Genomic DNA, 27,606 nt, shown 5'->3' with positions numbered 1-27,606 from the left:
CTGAAATCTAACTTGGTTTTTCTCTCTCTCTCTCTCTCTCTCTCTCTCTATATATATATATATATATATATATATATATATATATATATATATATATATATATATATATATATAATATAAAGTCATGCCAAAGAGATCCTACATACCCTGAAAGAGAAATACTTCAAAGAAATCCAGGACCTGGAGATCGATGGACAGAAGATTGAAGCCCCTCAGGCTCTAAGCTGGTAAGAGTCACGGTCGTGGTCTCGAGTATCTCCCCTCCCTCAAATCCCCTTCAGCTGTGTTTGTATACATTGTGAATTGTGCGATCTTTGTGGGATCTCAGGTACCCCGATGAACTGGCTTGGCACACCAACATGAGCCGGAAGATCTTGCGCAAGTCTCCGCTTCTGGAGAAGTTCCACCAGTTTTTAGTGAGCGAGACCGAATCCGTGAGTAAAACTGTCTCCTCATGAATGTTCGTGTCATTGTTCTGTGAAATGGCGTGCATCCGGCAATAATTACGAGGCGATGATGACCGAATCGATCAGCGTTCATTTAGTTGTCGAAAATCACAGTGAAACATGTACATTTGGTAGAAGCTCTCATCCAGAGCGAGTTACTCATCTCATTTATACAGCTGAGCAGTTGAGGGTTAAGAGCCTTGCTTAAAGGCCCAGCAGTGGCAGCTCGGCAGTGCTGCGATTTGAACTCATGAACTTCCGATCTTCACCACTGATCTACGACTGCCCGAAATGTTTGTCAAGGACAAGGTCAATGGAAAATGTTCATCAGTGGCAAACCTGTGGGGAAAATGTTCTGTGGTCTGAAGAACAATGGTAACATTTGCCAGAAACCCCAAACTGCTGGTTACACAGACGTACTGTGAAGCATGGTGGTGGTAGCATCATGATGCGATTTACCCTTGGCTTGTTGATTGTTTCTCTGATGAAAGCTTAGTATTGGTGTTGGAGGGGTGTACTTGATTGATTTATTTATTTATCATCACTAAACCAGACTCCATAGACTACTTTTGAGCCTCTGGTTTTTGTACCGTGGGACTTTGTGTTTTTGTTATTTCCTTGTTTCGCTTCTAATCACTTCCTCTCCGTTTCTCAGGGAAATATCAGCCGGCAGGAGGCGGTCAGTATGATTCCTCCTCTGCTGCTGAAAATCGAACCTCATCACAAGGTACCGTTCACAGCTCTTTCGTATAATCCCGATGGCTCTTATGTTCGTGGGATATATTTAAGTTTGATCATGCTTGTGTTTTTTGAACAGATTTTGGATATGTGTGCTGCTCCAGGGTCAAAGACCGCTCAGCTTATAGAGATGCTCCATTCTGATATGGATGTGCCCTTTCCTGGTAAAAACAAAAGGATTATTTCACTTTATTAAGTCATGAAGATGTCGAATTGATGAAGGAAGAATGAACTACAGACCTATAAGAAAAAAACTGACCAAACTAATTCATATTCTCTCTCTCTCTTTCTCTTTCTTCCTTCCTCAAAGAGGGCTTTGTAATCGCTAACGATGTGGATAATAAGCGCTGTTACCTGCTGGTGCACCAGGCTAAGAGGCTGAACAGTCCGTGTATCATGGTGGTGAACCACGATGCCTCCTGCATCCCACGTCTGCAAGTGGAGAGCAGTGGAAAGAAGGACATCCTGTTTTATGACCGAGTCCTGTGCGATGTCCCCTGCAGGTGAGGGAGAATAAACACACACACACACACACACACACACACACACACACACACACACACACACCAGCCCTTTTTTCTTCTCCTTTTTTTTTTCCCCCCTCAGTGCTGTTCTCTGGGCCAACATGGGCTTAAATTTTTCATCAATCATCTCAAGCACCGTTAAAAATACAATAAATTTAATATTAATATTTTGCTAATAGCTCTTAGTGTTTGATTAGTGCTTAATTAGAGAAATGTGTGTGTGTGTGTATTTAAGTCTAAAACAGTGCTCATGCTCTCTACCAGAGTTTTATTTATTTATTTATGTATGTATGTATTTATTTATTTTCCCTTCACATTCACAGCATTTGGTAGACGCTGCAAATCCAAACTGACTTACAGAACTGCTTTGTACATTAAAATCGGACCGTGACCCTCCAGGACCTGAGAGTGAAGCCACTGTCCTGCAAATATTTGTGCTTCCCTCTCTTGACACACTAATTCCATCCCATAAAGATGGATTATTTTAGCATGGGTAAACGCACTACAATAATTCCTTTCAACGTGCTGAAACCGTGTGCTTCCACATGTTCACTTCACAGTACATCCAAATGGAAAAAATGACCGGGAAATGACTGACTCGCCCTGTCTTACTGGTGTAATCAAATCCGACCTAATACGTGGTGTTCGACTAATGTTAGGCCTCATTCATTAATCGTTTAGTCAAGTTGTGTGTGAAGGTTTTCACGGGACAAACTGAAACCAATTTATTTATTTATTTTTTTCTTTTTGTTCTCTCATACGTATGCTGATGAAATCCCAATCATCAAAATTGACCAAACTCCTTCACCGTGTAGCAAATTTGTTAATTTTGGTGACGCCCATGTCGTTTCCTAAAAGCTTCCAAGAGCTGAAAACGACAAAATGGCATCTAAAGGTGAAAGCGTGCCTCCTGAACATGGCGTGCGCTAAATCTTCCAGTAACGCAGCTCAGCCACTGCAGCAATCGGCAACCAGGCAGACTAGCGCTTCCTCCTTTTATAGGACGCCATTACTTTTGATCCTAATCGAATGCGGTGTCCTATTTGGCTCAGGTTGTGGATTTGTTCTGGATCACTTCCTTTCATGTTGTTAATATGGAATAAGTGATTTTTCATTAAATTTAGGTGTGTAAATGAAGAATATAAACTATTTCAACTTGTCAGCTTGTGTCATTCATATGATTGACACAATCATATGAATGACGAGTCAGTCGAGGTCTCATTAGTGAGTCGGCTTGTACGTAACTCGGATAGTGTTTATCTGTTCAGATTTTCATGAATATCGCATTTCTTGTGTAAACGCACCTTCAGTCGATTGGCGTATAAACGTGTTCATATCCAGTTTGATAAGTGAGGCTCACCGAGCAGCCGCTTAGTTTGCTTATAGTCCGCGTGCTAGTCCTGATGGGTTCTAATGAAGATTTTAGAATAATGGACGCTCACCCGTTACTTTGTGGATGTTGAGATCAATAGATTCTCATAACTGAAGCTGAGAAATGACTGAAGTATAAGCTGTAACGTGCAAAAACGTTGATTGGTCACTTTCGAATTATTATTATTATTATTATTATTATTTTTTGTAAACAAACACTTCTAATATTTGGTGAAATTCTCCCCACATTCTGGCAGCTTCGTTAAATATCTGCTCAGAGGAGAACCTCTGTTCTCTGTGGCATCCCAGGCTCGGTCAACAGGAGAGAAAATAAACTCCCAGCAGACCACCAACCCCCAGCTAGTCTCTCATGCCAGACCTCTAGGTCTCGTTCCCTTAGATCCTCAGGGGTCCATGAAGCATAGCCAGGTGGGCTTTTTAAGTATTTATTTATTTATTTATTTATTTTTAATTTTAAACTCACAACCCACCATGATCCAAGTGAGTATTAGGGGGCCAAGAACCAAAACCCTATTCTTCGTCTTCTTCGTCTTCTTGCTAGGCTGTCTATGGCAGCCCATAGAACCGTCTGGTGAAAAGTTGTGAAATTTGGCACTCTGATTGGGAAGGGTCTAAGGAACTTTCTAACTGCTGCTATCGGGTCCAATTTTGGCTTAATTTGGAAGTACATTTATGGTCATAACTTTTGAACCGTGTTTCCAAAACGTAAAAGCCTGAATTCCCTGATCGGGACGAGTTCAACACACCATATGAAGGTAATTTCCACCCAAGTACATTTTCTGCCATCTTGGATTTTGTCAAACTGTTTTTTCCATTTCTCCTCTTACAAATGATGTCTAATCAACACCAAATTTGACATACGTCATATTCAGACCAACCTGGATGAAAAGATGTTCCACACTGTTAGCCCGTAATGTGCCAACAAATCTGACGGCAAAGCCGCCAAACAGGAAGTAAGGCTATGTCTCATCAATGACCTTGCGCACTGAGACAAATCTCAGGACCATACCCAGCAGCAGATTTTGTGATGGCGCTACTTACTGGTCAAAAGCTACAATAACATGCTGCAAATGCTTCCATCTAAGTGCCATTTTTGATACTCCTCCTCCAAATGTCGTCCAGTCTTCACCAAGTTTGGCTCACATCATCTGGAGACCTGTCTAAACAAAAGTAATCAAAGAAACTCTGTTATTCAAAACCGTTCTCCCATAACGGACTGGCAAACGAGTGAAACTTCAAATCATTCTTGAATGTCTTTGCCTATAGTCATGGCTCTGCTTTCCTGTGATTGCTTATGCAATAATTGTAGCACATCTGTGAGCATGTGGCTCATCGAGTCTAGGTGCTTGGCCCCCGAAAATGCTGCTCGCAGCTTTAATTATTTATTATTTTAGTATTTTTTTTTTTATAATTTTTTTTTTTTTTAAATCAATAACACTTTCAAAAATGTTTAACATGCCACAGTTTTCAGTCCCGTGACTGTTTTTTTGCTTCACGGTGTTCAATAATTTGTCTTCCTGGTGCATCAAGTGTACACAGAAATGCAGGGAGTCCATCAAGATTCTGAAGCTTGTGGCCAGAAAAGCATACGAACGCTATCCGGGAACGTTGTGGCTCATGGGTGGAGTGTCTGAGGTTACCATCTAACCAGTCAGTCATCATGTCTGTCATTTCAGAAGCTCCCGCTTGTACACTAGCATTAAAGATTAAAGCCCAGGCAGCATGAATGCATGTGTGGGGTGTTTTTTTTTTTTTTTTTTTTTTTTTTTTTTTTTTTTTTTTTTTTTGGGGGTGGCTGTATTTGTTTGCGTTTCGGGAATTTTTGAAATGACTACCTTGAGCAAACGTCCACCACAATCATTGGCATCTTAAAGTTAGATCAACTATAGAGCTTACACGGTCCGTTTCTACTGCTTGGCATCCTGACATCAGTGCCGTCGGGCCAAGAAATCTAAAAACGCCATTTAAATTTAGACCAGAAGCCGTCGAAGTCATGTTCAACACATGAAAAAACAGGAAGAGTTCCTGTTTAAGAACTGGATGGTTACGAAAAGATGTGATGAAGATGTGCCACTCTGGCGAAGTGCATATTTTGCATTCCTTTGCACAAAAGTAGCTTGTAGACATGACCATGAGGTTCGTATTTTTATACATTTCACACCCACAGGCATACCAGAACCTTCCGTGCCCCCACCCCCAGTCTCCAGCCTCACAGTTCTACACAACGTGGCTTGTTGGGTGCCACAAACTGGGGCAAACGGCGTACACTCTCCGTGTGGTCGGGCTGTCTCAGCTGCCCAAGCAGTTCAGTGTTGGTCAGGTGATTGGAGCTGAATAGTGAGGGTATGATCATGGCTTGCCACTCTACAGGATCAGGTTGCTCTGAGTTTGTACGCTTCACCCCAGAATAACAGAAAATGTGCAGTTTGCTTTTTTTTTATTATTTTGTATTTTTATTTTTTTGGCTAAAAGAAAACATGTACTGTAGTCACTGTGTGTATGAGCTCATGGGGTCAGAGGAAGCTCGCTCATGGTTTCCTGTCTCAAAATATTTGACAGCAGTGACCTGTCCAGAAAACATTGTTTTTAAACAAATAATAAAAATCAAATGTGGTGGCTCGAATAGAAAACCTGTTTCTGCCATTTGACTGGGCTTAGTAGCTTCTTATTTTTGTAATGCACAAATCCAACTGATGTGTAAGGAGTAAAACACCACTGGGGGGGTGCTGTTATAGGAAGATCATCAAAGATAGGGAGGCGTGATGTGTCCTAATGTGAATTCGACAAAACAACATTTTGCTTACTGATATTTTTTTTTTGTTTATTTACTTTTTATCCGATTATAGTTACATTTATTGTTTTAACTGCTATAAGCATTCGTTATTCGTTACGTAGCTCGTCACGTTTCCACCTAACTGGAAAGCCTTCCATCCTGAAGTCTTCTGACTGGCACTGGAGACTCCTTACATAAACGTTAAGGAATCATTTTACAGCGTGTCGGCTATACAAGTCCCTCTGTCGGTTTTAATAGAACAAGCGCGTTAATAGAAACCTGTGGTTTTAACTGTCTGACCAATCAGAATGATGAATTCAACAGTGCTGTGTTTATACATTTTAAAATGTTTTAATATGGCAGCGGAAGGAAATGTAAATAACGCGCCAGAATCCGATGAAAATCCAGTCGCAGTGAAGCATGGTGGTGGTAGCATCATGTTAGGCAATTTCACGTGTGTGTGTGTGTGTGTAACTACTGCCAGAGCTGCTGTTCAAGGAAATGAATCACCTGGACGATGTGGTGTGTATTAACTAATCCTCACTTCCACAGCGGAGACGGAACGATGCGGAAGAACATCGACGTATGGAAGAAGTGGACGACCAGCAACAGCCTCCAGCTCCACGGGTAAGAGACAAAAACGTCCAGTGCTCTTCCCACGTTTACGGTGTTTACAACCACGGAGATGTAATGTAGTATTTAGTATATTAAACCGTAAATTTATAACCTTTAGAGAAACAATGCCTGATGGATCCTTCTAATTCTAAGGATCTCCACTTAGTAAAATCAAAATAAATGCAAAACCCCGGTCACATGTTGTGGGAATGCAATTAAATGGAAATATCTGTGTAAAAGTTTTTTTGCTTTGTCTAGTGTTGCTTAAAGGATCATTAAATTAGCTTCAGTAGTTAAGATGATTATTTCTGACAGAAACGATGAGAATAAACACTCTGTCAGCTGTATTTGGTGTGTGTGTGTGTGAGAGATATTTGTTTTATGTAATACACTTGGGCTCAATGTAATTGTTTGTTAGGAGTTTGTATATATTAGTGTCTTAGTATTCTCTATACCAGCCTCTGTGTGTGTGTGTGTGTGTGTGTGTGTGTGTGTGTGTGTGTGTGTGTGTGTGTGTGTGTGACCGTATTCCAGCCTGCAGTTTAGGATTGCGGTACGTGGCGTGGAGCAGCTGGCTGTAGGTGGGCGGATGGTTTACTCCACCTGCTCTCTGAACCCCATCGAGGATGAAGCGGTGATCGCCTCCCTGCTGGAGAGGAGTGAAGGTACAGCAGCCCCGATCACATCTCCAGTCTTTGTGTCTTACTTACTCAGGGCTTGAAGTTCCTGCTGCTGCTCAGTAAATCCAAAAAAACAAACCCTCTGTGTATGATGCGGTTTTCATTTCTACTATAGCCCCTTGCTCGTTTGTTTTCCTTTCCCGGCTTGACCGGTTTCTCGCCAGTTGATCTTAGGAGAAGATGTGGAATTGGTTTCCGTACACCGAGTCTATTCTTGACTCGTGTTCGCTTAGCCAAGCTGCAGCCTGAGAGAAATGTTGCCGGTTTATTCATAATACTACGAGTACACATGTAAGAATACTCCATTAGTGAATATACTACAAGTGAACCAACAGGATGGCGCACTCTCTGTCGCTTGTCAATCAAAGTGGCATTAGCGACATGGTGAGCTCATGTATGTGGAAGAGGGCAGATAGCGCTTTCCTCCAAGTGTGTTGCGCCTCCCTGAGACACCGCAGTTTGAAAAGATGCAGTAGGTCGGCTTTACGTATCTTGGAGGAAGCAAAAATGGAAAAATAATTCCGTCAATCGCGAGCCCTCGTCATATCGCGACGCATTACCATTATGTCCTCTGTTCCTCTCAGGTGCCCTCGAGCTGGCTGATGCCTCTGCTGACCTGCCTGGTCTAAAGTACATGCCTGGTATCACATCCTGGAAGGTAATGATCTGTTAAAACTCTTCCCGTTTGAGCTGCAAGGCACCGTATAGTCTCTCAGTACAGACTCCTCGAGCATGTAGGGCTGAAGCTAGGGCTCCATTAAACTACATCTTGCTTTGAAAAATGTTCATTGTCGCTTTAATAATATTTAGAAGTAATGGTCTGGTAAATAGTCTGCAGTTATATAGCGCTTTTTTTAACCTTCGCGGTTCCAAAGCGCTTTACACTGGTTCTCATTCACCCATTCACACACACACACACACACACACACACACACCAATAGAAGCCTGTTTCCTTCCCCCATGTATGCGGAGGGCAGGAGATTCTGATAGTTCTAGCCTGTTAAGTGCACAGTAAACATGTGGTGACCTGGAAAACCCCTTCTTGTGGTGAAACTTATATATACGTGTATCATTCCGAAGACGTTTATATAATTATACGTGGCTATCCTGCCGCTTGCGCAAGACGTGACATTCGCTGTGTGAGGAAAGCACAGTAAGTAATAACGAAAATAACTAACTTCCACATAACGCTCCACATATTTACATTTTCTGAAAGTATACGTTTGCCGGAATTCATACCATGACGACATTCAGTGGGTTTTCCCAGACTTCCATACGTATATCGGACAGTCCGTGAGCACAGAGTCTTGGTGCGCAACCGGTTTGCCCTCTTTTCACACTAAATTCACAATAATTAACAGCTTATAGTTGCATAACTCCTAACTGGGATTCAATACTTTGTAAAGCAACCCAGTAAATAATAATAATAATAATAATAATAATAATAATAATAATAATAATCATCATCCAGTACACAAGTGGCTGTACTCCATGTTTATAATGTTCCAGGTGATGACCAAAGAGGGTCAGTGGTACTCCGATTGGTCCGAAGTTCCCACGAGTCGTCACACACAGATCAGACCCTCCATGTTCCCTCCTACTGACCCCGACAAACTGAAGAGCATGCAGCTGGAGAGATGGTGAGCTCGGATGAGTGGAGTGTTGCACTTCTCGTTCTTGTGGGTTTTTTTTCCCCCCATCACACGTTATATAGTATATCAGAAAAGGACTTTGATTTGGTGATACCACAATGATCCACCAGGGGGCGATGTATGACAAGCTGTGATGTATGGGGTTTCAAATTCTTCTTAAATTATGTATATTATTTGATATTGTGTTGGTTAGAGCAGTCATTTTTGTTGGGCATTTCAGAAATTCTTGTATAAACGTTGAAATGTCTCGCAAATAGGGTATTTCAATATATTTGGCGTTCGCTAGAAATGGCTATAACTTGACCGTATTCCACGTACTAGGAGAACTCTTAACACAATGCGATGTAGGATTACTTAACACACAATATCGTCTGCTGTGCATGATGAATGATCATCCCCAAGTGAAATAAATATATGCCTCAGTCTGTCTGTTTAACGTCAACCTGCCTCGTCAGACCCATATCAGTGCGTATTGTGAATATTTAAGTGTGTGTGTTTGCAGCATGAGGATCCTGCCACATCACCAGAACACCGGTGGCTTCTTCGTGGCCGTGCTGGTGAAGAAGGCGCCCATGCCGTGGAACCGCCGCTATCCAAAAGTAACTTTCCACACCAGTACACCAGATACCCCGATGACCTACGACTCGTAACTATAAATGTCATGTACGGCGTCCCACAACGCTTCAGTCGTTTAGTGATGATGGTTTAAAAATGCTGTATCTGCCAGATCGCGGTTTTGCGATAGATTTTTCTGGATGTTATTGTGATGTATGATTTGAGAGGAAATGACCGCCTCCCACAACGCAACGCAAAGAAAGTCACATGTTCTCCTGAACTGCTTTTTTTTCCCCTTCCTTCGGGTGGTGTTTAGTGTGTGTGTGTGTGTGTGTGTGTGTAGTGTACTCTAGAGCACACCGTTTTGAACACAGCCTCTCCGTTTCTCTCGACATCTGCTCGTAAAGTAAACCTTAAGCTGAATTTCCATCCTGAGATGATTTTTCTATCCCCGAGGCTGTACAGTACCCGAGGCAAATAAAGCAGAGCCGAGCTCTAAAGCAGGGATTTAAATCCGTTTGAGAGGAAACGGAAGTCCTGTCGAGCTCTAGCGCTCGATGGCGGCGTCTGTAGATATGAGCTGTATGCGTCTCTCTCTTCTCACGTGCTCTCTCGTTTTCCTTCTCTCCTCGTCTGATTTATGATGGCATCCCTTACTCGCCGTTCGCAGCCCAGTTAGCACCCTTAAAATAGCTTGTCGGAGTGTTTTCTAACAATATCGCCTCGTCTCACGTTTTCCCTTCCTCCAGCTTCGGAATAAAGAGGCCACCAGTGAGGACGCTCAGGCTGAGGAGGGAGAGGCGGAGGTGGCGGCGGTGGCGGCGGCGGTGGCGGCGGCCGAGGGAGACGCCGTTCTGGAAAACGCTCCAGAGGTGGAATCCAAGAAAGACGGAGTGTGTGGGTGAGGCTCTTGGTGTCAGATTTTGGTTCTTTTCATACCCGCTCTTGTTGTGTTCTTGGCGTGTCCTGATCAGCTCGGCGCTCTCTTCCAGCCCCCCGCCTTCAAAGAAGATGAAGCTCTTCGGCTTCAAAGAAGACCCCTTTGTGTTTCTGACGGAAGACGACCCGGTCTTCCATCCCATCCAGTGAGCACGCTTCTCTTCTCCTCGCCCGTTTCCACTGGTTTTCCATAATAGAATACACACACTTTCGAACGTTTGCCTAAGCGCAAAAACACCCCCCCCCCCACACAAACCCCCCACCCTCACTTAATTCTGATGTTTTGTAAGTCTTTTCTCAGCCATGCGTTGGTTCACACACACAAACTACATCTGAGCTTTAGCGAATTTGAGTGTCATGCTAGCTTATGTGCGTACACACACACACACAGTATGCGTTTTACGTTTTTTTTAAACGTCGGATGCATGTACTGTGCGTGTAGATACAAACACGCATGCTTTAATCTTGATAGTATAAGATGATCCCGTCACCACCGTGCTTCACCGGGTGCTGAGCTCTGATTCTGGTGTGTACGTACTTCGTCTGCCGTGTTAAAATAAACACTGACTTCTCGATCCTGCTTGGGCAGAACAGTGATCAAGGCAAATCGCAGGTTTACGCTAATGCGCTCGTCTTGAATCGTCATTCAGTACGTTTACATGGACGACAATAACCCGATTAAGACGATACTCTGATTAAGAAACTAGCATGTAAACAGAGATTATTGATGACCTTAATCTGATTAAACTCATACTCGAAGTAAACACAAATGGAATTAAGACGTGTGGAGTATTCCTGTTTTAGTCGCATTATCGACGTGCGTTACAGACATGTACACACCTTAATCACACTGTTAACATCGTGTGGGAGATTTCACCGCATTTTGTGACAGGACACGATCACACACGGCAGTGTGCAACCATTTTACAGCAAACGAGAGAGCACGGCTGCGTCCCAAACCGCGTACTTACCTACTGTATAGCAGCTGAGATGCATGTATTATGGCTACTGTATAGTGAGTGAGTACGCGGTTTGGGACGCAGCCCGCGGTTTGGGACGCAGCCCACGGCTTCAAGCAGTCGTCTATTTGCACGTACAGCATGACGAATAATTAACCGCACTTGAAGCTTTCGTAAAATTAAAAATAAAACACCCAAAACTGTATACGGTACCACAACGAAGACCAACTGTATGTCGATACGTGAAATTCTGGACGGAACGTCGGACGGCGTGGCGCGGTGACGTAATGACGTGTGCTGTTAATCGCTCTATGTTCTATAACATGTCAAACAGGAACATGAAAGGAGTATTCTAAAAGCGACTCATGTAAACACCTTAATCACAATATTGTCTTATTCAGAATAAGCTCAAAAATTCGATTACTGCTGTCCATGTAAACGCAGTCAATGTGTCTAAAGTAATAAATTACACAGGGACTTGCATGATGGATGTGCCACAAAAACATGTGTAATTGTTATGAAGTTTTGTTTTGTTTCGGTAAGGAATAAATAGCACCTTTCACTCCTTCCATGCGCATCCAGTCACTCCTCCTGATAAAATAAACCGTGCTAGAGGAAATCATCCTCAGGGTGATGAACTCCATATGGAGACAGATGTGAGCTTTACTCTTGGCACAGTTCCAGGTTGTTCCAGAAGTTGCCTTGATTAACTTTCTCTCTGCACTATACATCATGCACTGTTTAACAACGAGTGTTTGAGAGCGCGCGTGTGTGTGTGTATCTGTATGCGTGCGTCTGCCTTTCTAGTTCTGTGGTTTGACTAACCAGCTTTGTATTGGTTCCAGAACATTCTACAACCTCTCTCCAGACTTCCCCAAGCTGAACGTCTTGACCAGGACGCACGAGGGAAAGAAAAGACACCTGTACATGGTGTCCAAGGAGCTCCGCAACGTCCTGCTCAACAACAGCGAGAGAATGAAAGTGAGAACAAATGTCCCCACACGAACGCACACAAACTTGGGCACACAGATTTGTTTTTTGGAAAAGAACCACAATATTTAATTTAATATTTGATGACACAAAATCATATTTAATTTGGCTGAGGTAGAGCCAACAGCAAGTTTTAAGGAGCTGTTTGTGGGTTTTTTTTTCTTTTTTTTTTCGATCTATTTATTTATTTTGAACAGCTGTGTAATAATCATACTTACGATTCATTTGAAAACAAACTGTATTTTACAATATCATCATGCAATGGATCTTGTTAGTTTCTAGTTAATTTTCTGGCCCTGAAAAAAAAGCTCCACCCCCAGCCCAAGCATTGCCGCTCAGTTCTGAGCCTTTTCCTTAAACGCTGACTTGCAAGCTGTACATAATTTAACTTTAATTGAAGGCATGACCATAGAGGTTGACCGATCTTACAGATCTCGATAACGAAGTCCGGCGGTACCTGCTGATAACCGATTACTCAACCCATAGTATTTCAAATTGATACCGAATCACAACATAGCAAAGTAAAAAATATTGCTGAACTTTTATTACAAGAATAAACTGCGCTGACTGTACCGTGAAAATGTACTGTAGTGTTTTTTATATATAAATAAATATATATAAATAAATTTTAAAGTAAATAGAAGATGTACATTCAAACAGCAACACTCCAAATAGTAAATAAAAAATGGAGACGTCCAAAATGAATCAAAAAACACTTCAAATAACACGACAAAATTGGGTCAGTGATGTTTATTTCGCCTCTAGATGCCGCTCTCGTACCGTATAACGACAGTGGATCTTTCTCAGCTGCTCCTGCAACAGATGCAAGCGGGAAAAATTATTATTGTGGATTTTTTCCACATAGCCTATAGTTCCAGTTATCGGTACTGATTAATCGGTCGACCTCTACTCGACAGTATTTGACTTCCAAAGCCATGTCGCATGCAGCAGAGGGCTCTTTAAAAATAAATAAATAAATAAATAAATAAATAAATAAATAAATACACACTGCTCCTTTTAATATTTAGTACTATCAGCAGATTTCAGAAAGTGTCCAATACCTCCCACTGACCTAAAAACCCATAATAAACTCGTATATTAACAACGAATGGCAAACTGAGTGGGACCAACACGCCATGAACAAACTCTAGGAAATCAGCCCTATCGTTGGCAAAAGAAACGTTTCCCAGGTCGTCTCCACCCGCCGTCGAATAGCTCACTCAGGGATGACCCACAAGTTTTTAACGTTAGGAGAAAACTCCCCGACATGTACCTTCTGCCAGAGTGCATTATACTCTAAGCATGTTTTATTAGACTGTACCGGTCTTACGTTTACATTTATTCATTTAGCAGACGCTTTTATCCAAAGTGACTTACAAACGAGGAAACGCAAGCAGGGCGATATATCAAGCGGAGAACAATACAAGTCGTGCTACTATACAAGATTTATAATCGAGTTCTAGAAAAGCGAAGTGTGCAGAGTAGAAGTGTAAGAGCCAGAGTAACTTTCTTTTTTTTATTTAATTGAATTCAAATTTTTTTTTTTTTTTTAAGGATAATGTGGGGTTGGCATTTTAGGGGTCAGTTAGGTGTGCACAGAAGAGGTGGGTCTTTGTTTAAAAACTTAACCCCGTAAGAAACCTTTATTTATTTATTTATTTATTTATTTATTTTAAAAAAAAAAATCAACACTCTGAGAGAAGGTTTTAACAAAGTCCAATCTAACGCAATTTTAGGCTTTATTTGATTTTTTAAAAAAATTTTTTTAGGACAATTAGATTTTAAAAACCTCATATAGAGACCTTTAGACATTTCTCGCCATGGAAATAGCTATAGGAGCTGGCATGGCATGGTTCTACGACATTAAACATAACTGTAAATGGATGAAATGTGTGATGTGTAGTTTATTAATCAGTTAATTTTTGGATAAGGGGGCGGGGCACTTCAGAGCATGTCATTAAAGGAAAATAATCAACTTCAGGGTGCTACGAGTAAGTGCGCATCACACCAAGGTGTTGTCGATTGTTTAGTTTTCTATAAAGGCTTGCCCCTGAGTGTTTTATTCCTTCCATATCTATTGATTTTGGTCAGTGTTCTAAATGCAAGGTAAATATCTGCAATACTTCCAGGAAGAACCAAGTCATTTAATAAGATGGTTGTCATAAATCCTATCACCCAGGCACTTAAAAGCTTCAAGAAAATATTCGCTGTGTATAAGAACGTGCGGCGTATGTTACACCAGTGACACACACACACACACACTTGCAAGCATTATAAACACTGAAGCGCTCCTCACCTGTAGAAGTGATTGAGCATGGCACTGGAGCAGATGGGCCTCAGAACCGCTCCATCCATGTCTATGTTCTGGGCACCGCGCTAGCACTTTGACTTGCCATCTGTCGAGAGTGGGATGGGGTGGGTGGCATTTACAAGAATGAGCCAGATCGTTCAGGAGAGGGGACACGCGCACACACACACACGCGCACACACACACGTCTGTAAATGTCAGCAGCTTCAGTCGGAAAGGTTCCTCTGTGATTTACGCCGTGCTGTTTTCCTCCTCAGGTGATCAACACGGGAGTGAAAGTGTGGTCGAGGAATAATGACGGAGAACAGTTCGGCTGCGCCTTCAGACTGGCCCAGGAGGTAGGGTGTGAACCAAAATCTGAGGAAACGTATACAGATTGCACGCTGAGCAAAATGTGGACTTCCTGTAGCGCTTTTTCTCCAGCCTGAAATTCTGTGCATGACACAACGTTGCCGAGCTTTAAATTCGAACCCGAGTATAGCCTGACAAAATTCTCTCCAAACCCAACCACTACAAAGATGGACAGATAGATAGATAGATGGACAGACTGTAGATGGATACTATAGATAGACAGACGGATACTGGAGATCTGTAGACAGACGGGTACTGTAGATGGATAGACAGACCAATACTGTAGATGGATAGACAGACGGATGCTGAAGCTAGATAGACAGACGGATGCTGTAGATGGATAGACAGACGGGTACTGTAGATGGATAGACAGACGGGTACTGTAGATGGATAGACAGACCGATACTGTAGATGGATAGACAGACCGATACTGTAGATGGATAGACAGACGGATGCTGAAGCTAGATAGACAGACGGATGCTGTAGATGGATAGACAGACGGGTACTGTAGATGGATAGACAGACGGGTACTGTAGATGGATAGACAGACGGGTACTGTAGATGGATTGACAGACGGGTACTGTAGATGGATTGACAGACGGGTACTGTAGATGGATTGACAGACGGGTACTGTAGATGGGTAGACAGACGGGTACTGTCGATGGATAGACGGACGGGTACTGTCGATGGATAGACGGACGGATACCGTAGATAGACAGACGGATAGATGGACAGATACTGTAGATAGATAGACAGACGGATACTGTAGATAGACAGAGGGATACTGTAGCTGGATAGACGGATGGATACTGTAGCTGGATAGACGGATGGATACTGTAGCTGGATAGACGGACGGATACTGTAGCTAGATAGACGGATACTGTAGCTAGATAGACAGACGGATACTGTAGATAGACTGATAGACAGACAGATGGATACTGTAGATAGACAGAGGGATAGACAGATACTGTAGCTAGATAGACAGACGGATACTGTAGCTAGATAGACAGACGGATACTGTAGATAGACTGATAGACAGACAGATGGATACTGTAGATAGACAGAGGGATAGACAGATACTGTAGCTAGATAGACAGACGGATACTGTAGCTAGATAGATGGACGGATACTGTAGCTAGACGGACGGATGCTGTAGCTAGATAGACAGATGGATACTGTAGATAGACAGATAGATAGACAGACGGATACTGTAGATCTGAAAACAGACGGATACTGTAGATCTGTAGATAGACAGATACTGTAGTTTGGATAGATACTACAGACAGACAGACATACTGTAGATAGATGGATGGATAGATTCTGTAGATAGACAGATACTGTAGATGGATGGATGAATTGATAGATACTGTGGACAGATAGACAGACAGATACTGTAGATGGATGGATACTGTAGACAGACAGATACTGTAGATAAATAGATAGTCTTTATAAACCTTATACAGCATTATATTCTCCCTCCAGGATTTTGCAATCGCAGAAATGAACGCCAAATCAAGCAAACTCCGCAACATTCGGAAGAACGTACAGCTTTTCTAAATTCCCGCAGATTTTCCAAGCTACAAAGACTTCACGTAGGATCCTTTTCACGCTTAGCGCCATCACAATCTCGAACTTTCCATCTGATTAAAAAAAAAAGGCCATTAAATATTGATACATACAGCTATTTTCCAAAGTGGCATAATTGATGAGCAGAGTGAAGGATACGCTGCACTATAACTGGTGTGATTAAAGTGTGTCGCTTTCCGATCACATAACTCATCTGTAAAAGACGTTTTTTGGACACTATCAAGTGGTGACTTGAGGGACACCAGTAGTAAAATACCACTCAAAATTCAAACAAATGATTAAAAAAGATAATGAATGAGAACAAAAAAAAGATCATGAAAACACTGAGGGACATCATTAATAAGGGACCTTGCAATCAGAGTAGTATTTAACTCAAGGGAGACAACATCGCTACAGAATAACAACCATTCTCATGACGCTTGTCGTTGTGGATTAACCTGATTTATGGAAAATAGCAACGTGTTTGGTTTATTTATTTATTTATTTTTTTGAGAACGTGAGAATTGTCCATCATTTAGTAAACACAGAGCGGGATTCTTGTTACACTCAAATCAGATAGCGTTAATAATTCAACACGTCAACCACTCTCACCACACCACAGCCCCAAAAACAGATACACACACACACACACACACACAGATAAGGTGTTTTAGATTTTCTATAGCTAGAAGATGGCAGATTTTACGTGGATCACAGGTTAGAAATGTCCCTAGAAACAGGAAAGTATTACTACTGTGTGTTGATCGATCCAAATGAATCTGAAGCATCGAAATATTGCCGTGCAAAGCCGCTCGAATTGTTTACACGTTAAACCCGCCGATAAAAGGGTGTTTTGGAAACGAGTGAGAAACTGGAGCAGCGTGCTTACGTTTGTGTCTGTACAGAAACCACTTCAGTCAGAGACATTAATTAGGACGTCTGTGATGTTTGTTTGTGCATTATTTTTAGCTCTGCCCCCATGTCTCGACTCTGCTCTTGTGGTACCTGGGTAAGAAGGGCAAGCAAATTCAACACTGGCATTTTAAGAGCGGTGGAAATGGTGACAGTGTGGAGGATTATGGGTAATTCTTTGATGGGAAAACTTCTATTAGACATCCAGTGGATTTAAACGTACTTCTTCAAATGACCTGGGGGGGGGGGGGGGGAGAAAATTTAGACATTTGCACCACTCTGAAGCCTGATCTCGTTTCTTCTTGCTATTTTCTTTTTAGGGTATCTACACTCTGTGTCCTTACATCAGGGCACGTGTCATCACGGTTAGCATGGAGGACGTGAAGGTTCTTTTAACCGAGGAGAATCCTTTCCTCAGCAGGCTGGGGGACGACTCTCACGCCCAGGCCAAGAAGCTCGGTCAGTGGCTCAATCACACACTCACACACTCGGTCAGTGGCTCAATTCAAAGCCCTTATCTATAGTCAGCTCCAGAATTACTGGCTCTCTGGAAATGATGAGAGGGAAAAGGTTAGGATAAAATGTCTCGGTGGTTAATTAGTTTCATCCCACAGAGCAAGCTAACCTTTAACTGAAGTCGATGAATTCCAAGAAAGTCGTCTTCATCAGGGGTTATTCCCGTCGTCATGTTTGGAATACTCCGTTTTCCATGTAATGAATCTTCCAAAGGATGTACCTACTACTTATAATGTAATCCCGTGTAATAAGTAGCATTTATTGCTTTTGTAATGGCTAGAATTACTCCCCTCACTTCAGAAGAGAATAAAGAGTACCTCGGCAAAGCAGATAAAGTAGGCTTTGTGCTTTTCCCTGCGAGCAGAAAGCTTACCACATTTGTGTTTTCCCGTTTTACCTCATACACACCACCTCTTGCTATTCTGGAGAACGCCTCAAAGCATTCAACATGTCATTAGGATGAGGAAAAAATGGCGTTATATGGAGATTAATTCGCTGTCAGCTAGCTAGCGAACTCGTTTTTGCTAACGTTAGCAATACTTGCTGCTGAGGTAAACTTTTGGCGTCATTCCTGTGTTTCCAGCTCCTATCTTCCCCAGTTCAATGTTCTGTTTTGAACTGTTAATAGGTCCCCCTCAGGACCCTATTGACTTTATTACCTTTTAACTTTAAACACCAAAGACGCATTTAAATGAACAACATGCACTGGTTATGAACTTGCACACCTCATTTGCGCTGCTCTAAAAGTAGCCTTTAGTTTACATTCATACAGTTCAACTCCATGCATGAACTGTACACACTAAACCGAAGAAATGTCATACTGTAGCCTATAAACCGCAGTAAACGGTCAGGAAAGGAATAAAATGTTAAGTATGAACATGTCCCAGCTCTCACTCCAGCTAAATCTGTGGAACATAGGACCCTGGGAACATAGATACGCTCCCAAACTTCCTACCTAGCTAGTTAGCTAACATCGCTGGGTAAACTTGTCGAAAGTCATTACACGCAAGATTAAATAAATGCCAGAAAACGGTTCAGAAAACTTTGTTTTGAAAAACAGCTCCAGCTCCGGAGCCCGTGTAGAGACATTAGTGTTAGCGATAACATTAGCAAACGCAAGATGATGTTCGCTACCTAGCTAGCATCTTGACATGAATTCAAGTGCTCATTTTTCTTTCTTTCGTTATGGAACTGATTTTTTTAGTTATCATCACGACAGTAAAATAAACTGTTAATCACTTTGTTTTTGGGTATGTTTATGGTTATTACAGTCAGTAGCATAGTAAATGAAACGCAGCTCAGTCAGTTCTCTGTTCCGTCCTCAAAATGGCAGCTGTTCTACAGAGTGATGTCACATGAAGCTCTGGGATACTTCTGAATACCATGTACTACTTCTTCCCCTCACAAAATACAAATGTATCTTTTTATTTTTTTTATTTATATATATAAAACAAATTAAGCTAAGACTTTAAAAAAAAAAAAAAATTAATTGATGCTTTCATTCACTGCTTGAAAAGGTGTCTCAGAGATATAAACATGTGAAACATGTCTTTGTTGAAGTGTTAAACGACATTCTTGATTTTTTTTTTTTTTTTCCAGAAATGGGCAGCGTCGTTCTAAGATACCAACCCGATCCAAAGTAAGTGCTTGCATCATTCTAGTGCTTCATTTCTCTCCCCTAATTGACACCGGAGCCAAGACACTGATTGGGCACCGGAATAGCCGAGGCTTCGCGGAGGCTGCCAAGAATCTTCAGCTGTTTGTGTTTGTTTGTGTGTGTGAGGGAGGAAGAGAGGCAGATGCTAGCACTTTAGCCTCATGAAAGTCGTCTTGTTTGTACACTAAGATCTATGCAACGTTACCCTGTGCTGTTCATCAAACAGCGGGGTGACGGACGACGGAGAGCGGCCGCCGCTCCCGTGTGATGATTAGCCGATTCGGACTGATGGAGGCCACTCGCTCTGTCGGTGGAGAAATGGCTCCTCATTGTCTGTCTCGCCCCAAAAAACAAAACTTATTGTCTGTCTCGCTAGGAGGCTGTTTCACACGTCAGTGGCCTCATTATCAGGACACTGCTTACCAGAGTGTGTGTAGGATCTCTCGTACTCTCATACACTCCTACACGGATACATGCTTAATATCGAACATATTTGGGCTGAACCCTAGTAGGCTGTCTTTATGATCATATTTACGGTCACGCTTTTAAGACACCGTAAATTTGAGGATTTTTTTTTTTTTCCTTCTTTGTACTAGGAATAAATTGGACTACATAAAAAGTAAAATTCATGGTACTTGTAACACCCTTTTTAGATAGATAGACGGACGGACGGATGGATGGATGGATCTCTCTATCTATCTATTTATCCATATACGTGAATATATCATCTCTCTCTCTCTCTCATATATATATATATATACACACACACATACACACACACACACACACGGGGGCTATGTTGTATTCAGCTGTAGAATAACAGTAATAGTTGTCAGGTTGTGTCAGTGGCCTGTGCCTACACCAGTCCATCGTACAAAGTCCTTGAGTAACATTAAGCTGTAATTATGTGCCAACACACTTGTGAGCGTCATTAATGGTTTCCCCTTCCTCCCGACACTGACGTCCTCGGCGTTCTTATTGTTGGATCTCAGGGGGAGCTATTTATATGATAAATCATGACCCTTTTTTAGCTTTTACTATATTTCTGGCATGCCTCAAATTTGGATCTTTTATCATAGATCCTTTTTTTCATATTGTGGAAAATCTCTGCTCTACATCCTCTACCGTCTCTCACACAAGGTGTCCCTCAGGGATCAGTCCTCGGTCATAGTTCTTTCTTTCTTTCTTTCTTTATTTTTTTGCGCTATATATATTTACGTTTCCTCAGCTGTTTGTTTATTTCACTGTGTAAGTACTTCCACTGATGTTACACACAGAAAAGTACATGAATCTCGACATTTCAAACTTGCCTGTTGTTGGCTAGTGCTGACGTGCTCCAGCTGGGCTACAGATTGCTATCAACAGGCACTACTTAAAAAAAAAAAAACCTAGACAGTTATTTATTTATTTGTTTGTTTGTTTGTTTATTTTTAGATTTTGATGAGGGAAATCTAAATATATAAAGTTGTTAAGCACTGTTTCCTGAATCTCATAATTGTCTGCCAAAATTTGCTAAAGCTGTCCTGCTAAAGCTAAATCTGAACGAGGGCTTGCGTGCATCAATAAATTAAGATATAAGATCTGTTTTTTTGTTTTTGTTTGTTTGTTTTTTGCTAAGCTCAGCTTCCTGTTTGGCTGTTACGGATGGGTATTGTTTACTCTCCTGTCATTTGCATAGCCTACTTTTTAGTTTTTTGCATATTTACCCTGATTGGCTCTTCTATTTTACGACGCAATAACACTCGCTTGTAAAGCGGATACATTTTTTTTCCCCGATGTGGTTTTAAGCACCCTCGGTTTTCAGACTTCAACTAGTCCACTCGCTCAAGTGGATCAAGACCTTTTGATCATTCTTCTAACGTTTAGGGTGGCCTTTTTAAATGCTGACTTTGTCGGTTGAACCTTATGAGAGCTTGATTTTTATTTTCCGTTCAGAAATCGCTAAGCGTCCATGTTGCTCAAAATAAAACAAAACCGAAAACTGCACTCAACCGTGCGTGTATGTAGTTGTGTGTACAGCGCTTGGTTGACTAACGCTGAATTCCGGCGCATGTTTCAGCAGGTTCTGATTAGATCTAGTTTCTCTACTGATTGCGCACCATGACGACGTATTGTCAGAAGAGCTGAACGCTGGCGAAAGGTGTAAATGTGTATTAAATAAACTGGGGCGGGGGGGAATCTTATTGTGCTGGACATCAAAGCTCCAAACAAATGCTAACTACCCAGGTAGCTGCTTGGCGTGTTTCAAAATTGTCTGTTTAAAAACACCAGGATCTGTGGGCGTGTGCTTCAACGAACAGTAGACCTGCAAACATCGACGCTGTATGTTGTCATCAGAGTTCGCACATAAAACGCGCAAAGGTTGACGAGTTCTGCTGGTCTTTGAAGCATTTACTAAACTGGTCTACAAGGCAAGTGGCAGCTTGTGTATTACCACCACCGCTGCCACCCCCACTGAAAAGTACCTGGTGATCACCGTAAACTACAGTTTCTACCTTATGCGAGGGATTTGTGAAAGGACGATCTTGAAAATGAGAGTTTTTACACCCGTATCTGGAAATATACATTGTTCATTCTCAGTGTTGTCAGGTCTGGAACAGTTTATTATTCTATACAGGTTACTTTCATGGATGATATGTTCAGGGATGCTCAGATTGGTTGATGCGGACGGAGACGAACTGTCCGTGACTGAGTGATGAGCCGCAGCGGTGTCGTCACGCCCTGTACTGTCCTCCTGTGCATTTGGCTCCATGCCACTGGTTGCACCACTTGATCTTTTCTCTTCCCTACATGCCTTTGTCTCAGCGACCATTAATGTCCCTCAGTCATTTTTGCTCCTTAGTGACATGCCCGTTTCTCTACCCCTCCGACTATGACCCCCCCCGCCCCACCTTCTCATCATCACTCACACACACAGTCACTTCTGGATCATTTCTCCTTTAACCTTTTGTGTTTCTTCTTCTTCTTCATCTCACTCCTCTCAGTGATCCCAGCGCCCCTCAGTGCACCATAGATCTGTGTGGTTGGAGAGGAAAGACCTCCATCAGGGCTTTCGTGGCCCGAAACGAGCGTTTGCACTACCTGCGCATGGTGGGCGTGGAGGTCTTTCGAAACAAGCAGGGCAAAAAGGAAGGCGGTGCAGCAGAAGCTCAGGAAGGAGGTGCAGCAGAAGCTCAGGAAGAAGGTGCAGTAGAGGAGGCGGCGACAGGACAAGAAGAAGTACAAGAGGACGGAGGGATGCAGAAAGAGAACTTGGACACAGAACAGAACGCATCCTCAGAACCCAAAAGTAACGGCGCGGAGGAAGCTTGCAGCACTTGAGACTGGGAATTCTTGAGTCAGACTGAACCAAACTGGAAGACTGTGGGGGTACTCTCCAATAAACATGGATCGGGCCATGATTTAGCTAAGCAGCAAGTCTCTGTAGAATTGATATACTGAAGTTTGGTTCTGTGTTTTTATTTTTATTTTTTGCAAGTATTTAATGGTTCTGTTTTATTTTAAGATCTTTTGCGCATCTAACTGGATTGTTGAGATTTGTCTCTGCCAGTAGCTAAATGTCAAACAACGAGCCAACTGGGCCCTATGACCTAGTGTTTTTATTTCATTTTGAAAGTACCCCGGAATACATTTCATTTAACACCTGTGTAAGTGTTCGATAGAATGTAAATACAACTTTTATTAAAAGCTTGAAAAGGAATTGCCTTTTGTTTCAGTGACTGAGCTCGTATCTGCACCCCAACGCTGATATTTCCTACATAAGCACTTTTCTTTTTAATCACCGTCTCGAATATCTTTCCAGCGTGATTCAGAAACGCCGCTTGCCGCTTGCTTAATTTGGCTGCCGTTTAGCTTGGCATGGCAATCCTTCCCCAGCGCCGTGACCATAGTAACAAACTCCTCGGTGTGCCGATCTATTCTGTGTTCAACAAGCCAAATCACAACAGCAGAGAGTGGGACAAAGACGAGACAGCGGCAGACCGGCCTGGAAGCCCACATATGCTCTGTCGAGTCACGAAGGGGTTATGTAGGTGTCATGTAGCTTCAGGAACACCATATTTTCTGTCTGTCTGTCTATCTCTTTTTCTCTGTCTGACTGTGTGTCTCTCTCTCTGTCTGTCTGTGTGTGTGTGTGTGTGTGTGTGTGTGTGTGTTGAAGATGGTGAAGAAGGTGTGATAATTAGATGATAAGGGTTGTCTGGTTGTTTCTCTAAATAGACAACCGAAGAAAAAAAAAAAAAAAAAAAACAGGCATGAGTGTAATTTCTTTTTCTTCTGCTGTGGCAACGGTGCTAATTAAAATCTCTCTTCAGTCCATCTTGCCGCCTTTTCATGAAATGTCATTCTGGTTTCCTCTCCCTGCTGTCTACACCCTCGCTTTCCTTTACCCTTTCTGAAGACTAAGATGTGGGCAGAATGATGGCAGAAACACAACATATTATTCATCAGTGAAAAGTCTCGCCCCCCCTATACACTATGTCTAAGAATTTTTGTTTCCTTTAATAAACATTATGCACGTTTTATCACGGTTCTTATTTCTGGTACATAATAATAATAATAATAAAAATAAAATATGAAGGAGACATAAGCCGGTCATCAAATTGATGGAACATATAGTCTGGACATTTTCCTCCTCCCTGGCTTTGTGCACTAGACTGTGCTAAGTTAGGCTAAGCCTGTTGGACATGAATACTCAGTTAGGGATTATATAATAAAAAGGTTACGCAATGAGCGCAAGCAGAAACAGAACGTCTGCTAGGGATGATGTAGGGTTTCATGGGGATTAGATTGCTTCTGTCTCTCTGGCCTGGGATTTAGAAGGGATGTCCATTCAAAATCTCTCTCTCTCTCTCTCAGTATAATATTTAATCTTACTGAGATCAGGAACAGCCTCAAATGCACTTTTGTGTATAGAACAGTACATTCTGCCCCTTGTATACAAATTTCTGCTCACTCCTGTTGAGATGAGCTGAATAGGCACATTTGGTGCCTACTGGAACCCATTAACATCCATTATCTGACTCTCTGAACAGTATAGCTTGATTTATACTTCTGCATCTGTGCATTTATGAACATGTGAGGGGGTCATGCATGGGCAGTATAGGTGTCTGCCATGTAACAGGAACGTGTCCACTAGGAGGCAGAAAATTGAAGAAAAATAAAATGAAAGTCTCATAGTGGATGCCATAACGAAAAAAGAAAATCTCGTAGTGGGGTGCGGTTACGATAAAAATAAAATCTCGTAGTGGGAGGCGGTTGCGATATAAAAAAAAATCTCGTAGTGGGATGCGGTTACGAAGAAATGAAAATCTCGTAGTGGGATGCGGTTACGATAAAAACAAAATCTCGTAGTGGGATGCGGTTACGAAGAAATGAAAATCTCGTAGTGGGATGCGGTTACGATAAAAATAAAATCTCGTAGTGGGACGCGGTAACGAAGAAATGAAAATCTCGTAGTGGGATGCGGTTACGATAAAAATAAAATCTCGTAGTGGGATGCGGTTACGATAAAAATAAAAACTTGTAGTGGGATGCGGTTACGAAGAAATGAAAATCTCGTAGTGGGATGCGGTTACGATAAAAATAAAATCTCGTAGTGGGATGCGGTTACGAAGAAATTAAAATGTCGTAGTGGGATGCGGTTACGATAAAAATAAAATCTCGTAGTGGGATGCGGTTACGAAGAAATGAAAATCTCGTAGTGGAATGCGGTTACGATAAAAATAAAATCTTGTAGTGGGATGCGGTTACGATAAAAATTAAATCTCGTAGTGGGATGCGGTTACGAAGAAATGAAAATCTCGTAGTGGGATGCGGTTACGATAAAAATAAAATCTCGTAGTGGGATGCGGTTACGAAGAAATTAAAATCTCGTAGTGGGATGCGGTTACGAGGAAATGAAAATCTCGTAGTGGGATGCGGTTACGTTAAAAATAAAATCTCGTAGTGGGATGCAGTTACGATAAAAACAAAATCTCGTAGTGGGAGGCGGTTACGAAGAAATGAAAATCTCGTAGTGGGATGCGGTTACGATAAAAATAAAATCTCGTAGTGGGATGCGGTTACGAAGAAATGAAAATCTCGTAGTGGGATGCGGTTACGATAAAAATAAAATCTCGTAGTGGGATGCGGTTACGAAGAAATGAAAATCTCGTAGTGGGATGCGGTTACGATAAAAATAAAATCTCGTAGTGGGATGCGGTTACAAAGAAATGAAAATCTCGTAGTGGGATGCGGTTACGAGGAAATTAAAATCTCGTAGTGGGATGCGGTTACGTTAAAAATAAAATCTCGTAGTGGGATGCGGTTACGATAAAAATAAAATCTCGTAGTGGGATGCGGTTACGATAAAAATAAAATCTCGTAGTGGGATGCGGTTACGATAAAAATAAAATTTCGTAGTGGGATGCGGTTACGATAAAAATAAAATCTCGTAGTGGGATGCGGTTACGATAAAAAAATCTCGTAGTGGGATGCGGTTACGAAGAAATGAAAATGTCGTAGTGGGATGCGGTTACGATAAAAATAAAATCTCGTAGTGGGATGCGGTTACGAGGAAATTAAAATCTCGTAGTGGGATGCGGTTACGTTAAAAATAAAATCTCGTAGTGGGATGCGGTTACGATAAAAATAAAATCTCATAGTGGGATCCAGTTACGAGGAAATTAAAATCTCGTAGTGGGATGCGGTTACGTTAAATATAAAATCTCGTAGTGGGATGCGGTTACGAGGAAATTTAAATCTTGTAGTGGGATGCGGTTACGATAAAAATAAAATCTCGTAGTGGGATGCGGTTACGAAGAAATGAAAATCTTGTAGTGGGATGCGGTTACGATAAAAATAAAATCTCGTAGTGGGATGCGGTTACGAAGAAATTAAAATGTCGTAGTGGGATGCGGTTACGATAAAAATAAAATCTCGTAGTGGGATGCGGTTACGAAGAAATGAAAATCTCGTAGTGGGATGCGGTTACGATAAAAATAAAATCTTGTAGTGGGATGCGGTTACGATAAAAATTAAATCTTGTAGTGGGATGCGGTTACGAAGAAATGAAAATCTCGTAGTGGGATGCGGTTACGATAAAAATAAAATCTCGTAGTGGGATGCGGGTACGAAGAAATGAAAATCTCGTAGTGGGATGCGGTTACGATAAAAATAAAATCTCGTAGTGGGATGCGGTTACGAAGAAATTAAAATCTCGTAGTGGGATGCGGTTACGAGGAAATGAAAATCTCGTAGTGGGATGCGGTTACGTTAAAAATAAAATCTCGTAGTGGGATGCAGTTACGATAAAAACAAAATCTCGTAGTGGGATGCGGTTACGAAGAAATGAAAATCTCGTAGTGGGATGCGGTTACGAGGAAATTAAAATCTCGTAGTGGGAGGCGGTTACGTTAAAAATAAAATCTCGTAGTGGGATGCGGTTACGATAAAAATAAAATCTCGTAGTGGGATGCGGTTACGATAAAAATAAAATCTCGTAGTGGGATGCGGTTACGATAAAAATAAAATCTCGTAGTGGGATGCGGTTACGATAAAAATAAAATCTCGTAGTGGGATGCGGTTACGATAAAAATAAAATCTCGTAGTGGGATGCGGTTACGAAGAAATGAAAATGTCGTAGTGGGATGCGGTTACGATAAAAATAAAATCTCGTAGTGGGATGCGGTTACGAGGAAATTAAAATCTCGTAGTGGGATGCGGTTACGATAAAAATAAAATCTCGTAGTGGGATGCGGTTACGAGGAAATTAAAATCTCGTAGTGGGATGCGGTTACGATAAAAATAAAATCTCGTAGTGGGATGCGGTTACGATAAAAATAAAATCTCGTAGTGGGATGCGGTTACGATAAAAATAAAATCTCGTAGTGGGATGCGGTTACGAAGAAATGAAAATGTCGTAGTGGGATGCGGTTACGATAAAAATAAAATCTCGTAGTGGGATGCGGTTACGAGGAAATTAAAATCTCGTAGTGGGATGCGGTTACGATAAAAATAAAATCTCGTAGTGGGATGCGGTTACGAGGAAATTA

The 27,606-nt window shown here is 41.8% G+C and overlaps 1 protein-coding gene across 2 annotated transcripts in view; it reads left to right on the top strand.

Moving 5' to 3' along the window:
• Positions 1-24,480, top strand: part of nsun2 (NOP2/Sun RNA methyltransferase 2) — a 26,165-nt gene extending 1,685 nt beyond the window's left edge. The window contains exons 3-20 of one of the 2 annotated variants that reach the window (XR_008387305.1): positions 123-227; positions 329-434; positions 1,102-1,173; positions 1,264-1,348; positions 1,495-1,687; positions 6,426-6,500; positions 7,023-7,153; positions 7,753-7,826; positions 8,678-8,808; positions 9,323-9,419; positions 10,125-10,276; positions 10,368-10,460; positions 12,119-12,254; positions 14,829-14,909; positions 17,458-17,570; positions 17,721-17,859; positions 19,516-19,555; positions 22,558-22,655. Coding sequence is in view for 1 of the 2 variants with exons in the window: in XM_053638264.1 (XP_053494239.1) it covers positions 123-227; positions 329-434; positions 1,102-1,173; positions 1,264-1,348; positions 1,495-1,687; positions 6,426-6,500; positions 7,023-7,153; positions 7,753-7,826; positions 8,678-8,808; positions 9,323-9,419; positions 10,125-10,276; positions 10,368-10,460; positions 12,119-12,254; positions 14,829-14,909; positions 17,721-17,859; positions 19,516-19,555; positions 22,558-22,894 (2,047 nt within the window). In the remaining variant the exon portion in view is untranslated. Of the gene's footprint in view, positions 1-122; positions 228-328; positions 435-1,101; positions 1,174-1,263; positions 1,349-1,494; positions 1,688-6,425; positions 6,501-7,022; positions 7,154-7,752; positions 7,827-8,677; positions 8,809-9,322; positions 9,420-10,124; positions 10,277-10,367; positions 10,461-12,118; positions 12,255-14,828; positions 14,910-17,457; positions 17,571-17,720; positions 17,860-19,515; positions 19,556-22,557 lie in introns of both variants that reach the window. The other variant, XM_053638264.1, reaches the window with a different exon arrangement.
• Positions 24,481-27,606: the final 3,126 nt, after the last annotated feature.

The sequence above is a fragment of the Ictalurus furcatus genome, chromosome 12 (assembly GCF_023375685.1).
Source record: "Ictalurus furcatus strain D&B chromosome 12, Billie_1.0, whole genome shotgun sequence".
In the NCBI taxonomy this organism is placed as follows: domain Eukaryota; kingdom Metazoa; phylum Chordata; class Actinopteri; order Siluriformes; family Ictaluridae; genus Ictalurus; species Ictalurus furcatus.
The sequence above is the reverse complement of the archived record's forward strand: the minus strand, read 5'-3'. Positions and strand labels throughout refer to the sequence as shown.